Source organism: Trypanosoma equiperdum, assembly GCF_001457755.1.
Source record: "Trypanosoma equiperdum strain OVI genome assembly, contig: ctg_1141, whole genome shotgun sequence".
NCBI lineage: Eukaryota > Euglenozoa > Kinetoplastea > Trypanosomatida > Trypanosomatidae > Trypanosoma > Trypanosoma equiperdum.
The window spans coordinates 1-4143 of NW_027123107.1; the positions used below are offsets into that span (position 1 = coordinate 1).

The window sequence follows — 4143 nt, forward strand, 5'->3', positions numbered from 1 at the left end:
CTTAAGACAAGCCTCGTTATCAGTTGTCGTTTCACCAAGAAGGATATCATGATCTTTTTCGGCGTACTCTCTTTATTGCTGACGCTCTGTGCCTTTATTTTAGCTGGTTGCGCGTGTTTCTCTCCTATTTTTGGCCGTGCAACGGGCTATAAAACGATTTATCTTTTCGAGGTGGGACAAGCGTCATCGACAGGTAAGGATTCATGCTTCAGGAACACTGTGTATTTCAATTTGGTCCGCGGGAGTGTTGTCACTTCCTCTGTCATTGGATTCATTGCTTTCATTGTTGTTATTCTTACCATTTTACGAGGGAGGATGGCTTTCCTCATGTGCCTGTCACCATGCTTTTCTTTCATCGCCTTCCTACTCATGGCACTCTGCACCGCAATTATGTCTGTGGAGTACTTCGTTGGCTTCTGCAGTGACGACGGAGGGTCTGGCAAAAAGCCTCTGAAGGGTGTTTTCAAGTTGTGCTGTGGGTTTTACCTGCTAGTGACTTCCTGCGCCGTTTACTTGGGGAGTCTCATAGCCCAGTTCTTTGCCCTTCTCAGCTGGGCAGCATTTTTGAACGAGATGTGTATGTATTTAGAGGAACTGTAGTGAAGCTTTGTTTAAGTTTCATGCACGTTGTTTCTTTCCCTCACTAGGAGGATTTTCCTGAGTTTTGCTAAATGCCTTCTGCGGCTGTTTACTCCTCTCTCCCTTTACAACCCTTCGTTTGTTATGCTTTTATTATGTTTTACTCAGTTCGTTTGTATGTGCTTTTTGAGTTGTGCTTGTGGTGTTGTTCCTTTCCCCCTTTCCCCTTTTTCTTGTTTTCGTGGATTTCCATGGATTTAGGCAGCTACTCTCGGAACATGCGAGTTGAGTGCTGTGACATGGAGTGAAAACGATGATAATGATGTTGCTTCTGATGGTGTGACAAGTCCAGTACTGTCAGGAGAAAACTAGGGAATAAAAGCAGGAGGGGAAAAGGTAAATGCCATTCTAAACGGCGGAAGAGTTACGTTGTGAAAAATGTTGCCCCGCGTAGTTTATTATTATTGTTTTCATTCTCGTCTTCTATGCCAATACCATTTTTTGGAGAAAGAGCCTGCGGCCGGTGAATACATATATATATATATATATGTGGTACGAAAAGAAACAGCCTTCTAACCCCCTTTTGTCATTGAATGCAGTTCATCCGCAAACATTCCTATGTCCCCTCCCCCAAGGCCCAATTCTGGTTGTTTAGGTGGGGTTAAAATTGCGAATTTCTCTCCTCTTTTTTTTTTCTGTTGCTCGTTGCGTGTTTTTTTTTTTAAATACTCTGTTGCCCTTCTTTCTAACTTTTTATGTAATTGACTCAGAGGGTTGTTTCACACGTAAGTGTGGCTGTGGCAGGTGGCGGCTACTCCTTTCCACCCACTCTTACCCTGCGTCGCCGCGTTGCGGAACCCCTAGTTGCTCATTCACGCGGAGTAGTGAAGTGAAGTGTGCTTGTGTGTTGCTGCGACATATTAAAGCAAAGGTGTAGGGGGAAAGGGATGTCTCTTCGTGACGATATCTTGGCATTGACGGCGACTCTCAGTCGGCTCTCCCGCGCTCGTGATACGGCCACTGCAAGTGATTGCACCGAAACCCGCGTAGACGATACCATTTCCGCTGTTTCTGTAGCTGCGGAGGATGACGAAACAAGAGACAATACCGCACCGTCTCTCATGTGCATGCCAGTCCCGCGCTCCGGGGGCCGCAAGATGGAGGAGGACACCTTTACAATTTTACCTAATAGTCGTGATACCACAGCGCTGCCTCGTGGGGAGGCTACGGCTGACAGATGTTGTGCTTCCAATGACAACGCGCGAAGCAAAAGGCTCTCCACTCCGTCAGGTCAGGAGGTTGCCGTCTCACAGCGTCCGCCACTGGCGCCTACCGAGGGTGTTACTTGGAATCACAGTCACGGAAGGAGTAGTATTGCGGATGACGAAACAAATTCATGCATTGATCCCGTGTCGTCAGAGAGTTGTGGTGTGTCGACAGAGCCGTCGGGTGCTGAGCCAAGCCCCTGCCAGGTCGAGGAGGCTTATAAGAGGATAGCACGTAGACTCCTCTCCGAGATTCAACGACTAGATTTGTGCATCGCAACCGTGTCGGCGCGCCACGTGGACGAGCGCAAGGAGTTTCTGCACACTCAGCGCGAGCTTAAGGAGCGGTTGGTTGAGCGGGATGCACTTATTGGCACACTACAACATCAGTTAAAACTAGCAGAGAGCTCCGAAAGCACGGTAAGGTGCCGCTGTTGCTTTGGTAGAGCTAATTGTGCACCCGTGCAGTCACGCGCGACAGCCACGGTTTCCACTGAGCGTTTTACGTCGAGGAGCCGGAGTGACAGCGGCGTTCCAACGACAGCGGCTCCCATTTGTCACCAGGGTCTCGACATTGCTACCAACACGCAAGGGACGGATGAAGCCAAAGGGCCGCGGGGGCGCAGTAACCAACACCATCCCGCCACAGAGGAGGTGGATACCTACGCGACGCGAGCATCTTCCCTCGCCGGTTTAGCGTGTCATGAGAATGTCACCGCAGTTATCCCGAAGACGGCAATAGCTGCGGGAACATCTGAGGGGCCAGTCCCAGTCACCACGTCCGGTTGTGCGCGTGCACGAGCGAGCTCATTATCACGAAGCGAGGGGAGGGACGGTTCCGATGATCCCGCGGTGAGGGGGACAGTCACCAATTCTGTAACGGTTCCGACGGACAGGGCGCCGTCACCCCATGCTTCTTTTCCAACTGACTGTTGTCCACGTGTATCTCAGGCAAGTTACAGGGTTGGCGTGGCTGCCGCCGTTGGCGGTCGAGCGAAAGGGCTGCGTCGGACACCGAAGACTACGCCACTCCGCCGGAGGAGGCAACATGTTCTTGAATGTAGCGGCGACACGGCTTGGCGAGGGTCGCTCCATTGCCGTACGTGTCGAGAGGATGTCCTTCCCACAGCACCAGAGGTGCAGCAGGGCACGTTGACGGGCAGCTCTGCGAATCCACTCCCTTCTTCTTTCCCTTCACCGTTCGTTTCCACTGCAACTACTGGGGCGAGGTTCAACCATGGGGTGCCAAATCGAGCTTTTAGTCAGTCACCGTCTCATCGGAAGAAAAGGCGATCTTCGAATCGAGTGCGTTGTCCGGTGGCTGCCAGCGGGGATGAATTGTTACGCGGACTCATCGCGAAGAGCGCCTTTCTGGAAGCGGGACTTCGGGGTGTGATGGAGCGGTTGGATGAGCAACAAGGTGAGCTTCACGACGTGACATGCCTGCTTCACAAGCTGGTGCTATCGAGCATGCATGGGAGTGCATAGATGATTTATAGAGATTGATGATCATAGAGGAACTATTTGCAGCACAACGTGAATTTTTTTTAAAAAAAAGATCTTGTTATATTGTAGAAATCAAATCACATTAGTTGGCGGTTGTTTGACGTGAGAGAATGTTGTGACTAGCATGTACTCTAACTAACAGGTCACCCACGTGGACAAATGCTTCTTTTTTTCTTTTGGTGCAGGAGTAAACTCTTCGGAACATAACCCCATGTACACATCCAACAACTTTTTTCTTTGAATCTACTTTCCCTGTCTGTAAAAAACTCACACCTTACGAACCAACAGACTACTAGGCGAGAAATATCGGATTGTGGTTGCCATTTTATGATTTTTTTCTCTCCACAAACTATCTTCTGCCACTTCGCTTTCTGAGAGACGGGCAGAACACCTATTACGGTAAGTCGGGATCTACGCGGGAGTCCGCATTGTAACCCATGCGTCGCTTGCAGAAGGAGTTACGCGACATCACCCTGGACCCTCCACCGTATTGTAACGCTGCTCCTTCGTCGGAAAGCATTTTCACGTGGTATTTCACCCTCGATGGACTACCTCAGACGCCTTATGAAGGTGGTCGATATGTTGGGGAGCTGAGGTTCCCACCTGAATATCCGATGGAGCCACCCAAAATAATTATGCTGACGCCGAGTGGACGGTTTGTTATTAACAGTCCCATTTGCCTTACCATAACTGATTTTCATCCGGAAGAGTGGAGCCCAATGTGGGGGGTGCGGACAATAATCACTGGTTTGCTTTCATTCATGGTCAGTGAGGAAAGTGGGTTGGGCGGGAT

General features: G+C 50.1%; 2 protein-coding genes across 2 annotated transcripts; both read left to right on the forward strand.

Moving 5' to 3' along the window:
- Window positions 1–48: 48 nt before the first annotated feature.
- On the forward strand, window positions 49–600 carry TEOVI_000658800 (uncharacterized protein; the record flags this gene model as incomplete). The annotated part of the gene is made up of 1 exon (XM_067220383.1): window positions 49–600. One exon carries the CDS (start codon window positions 49–51, stop codon window positions 598–600), a length of 552 nt encoding a protein of 183 aa, XP_067076484.1.
- Window positions 601–1526: 926 nt separating this feature from the next.
- Window positions 1527–3332, forward strand: TEOVI_000658900 (uncharacterized protein; the record flags this gene model as incomplete). The annotated part of the gene is made up of 1 exon (XM_067220384.1): window positions 1527–3332. The coding sequence occupies one exon, from the start codon at window positions 1527–1529 to the stop codon at window positions 3330–3332; it is 1806 nt and encodes a 601-aa protein (XP_067076485.1).
- Window positions 3333–4143: the final 811 nt, after the last annotated feature.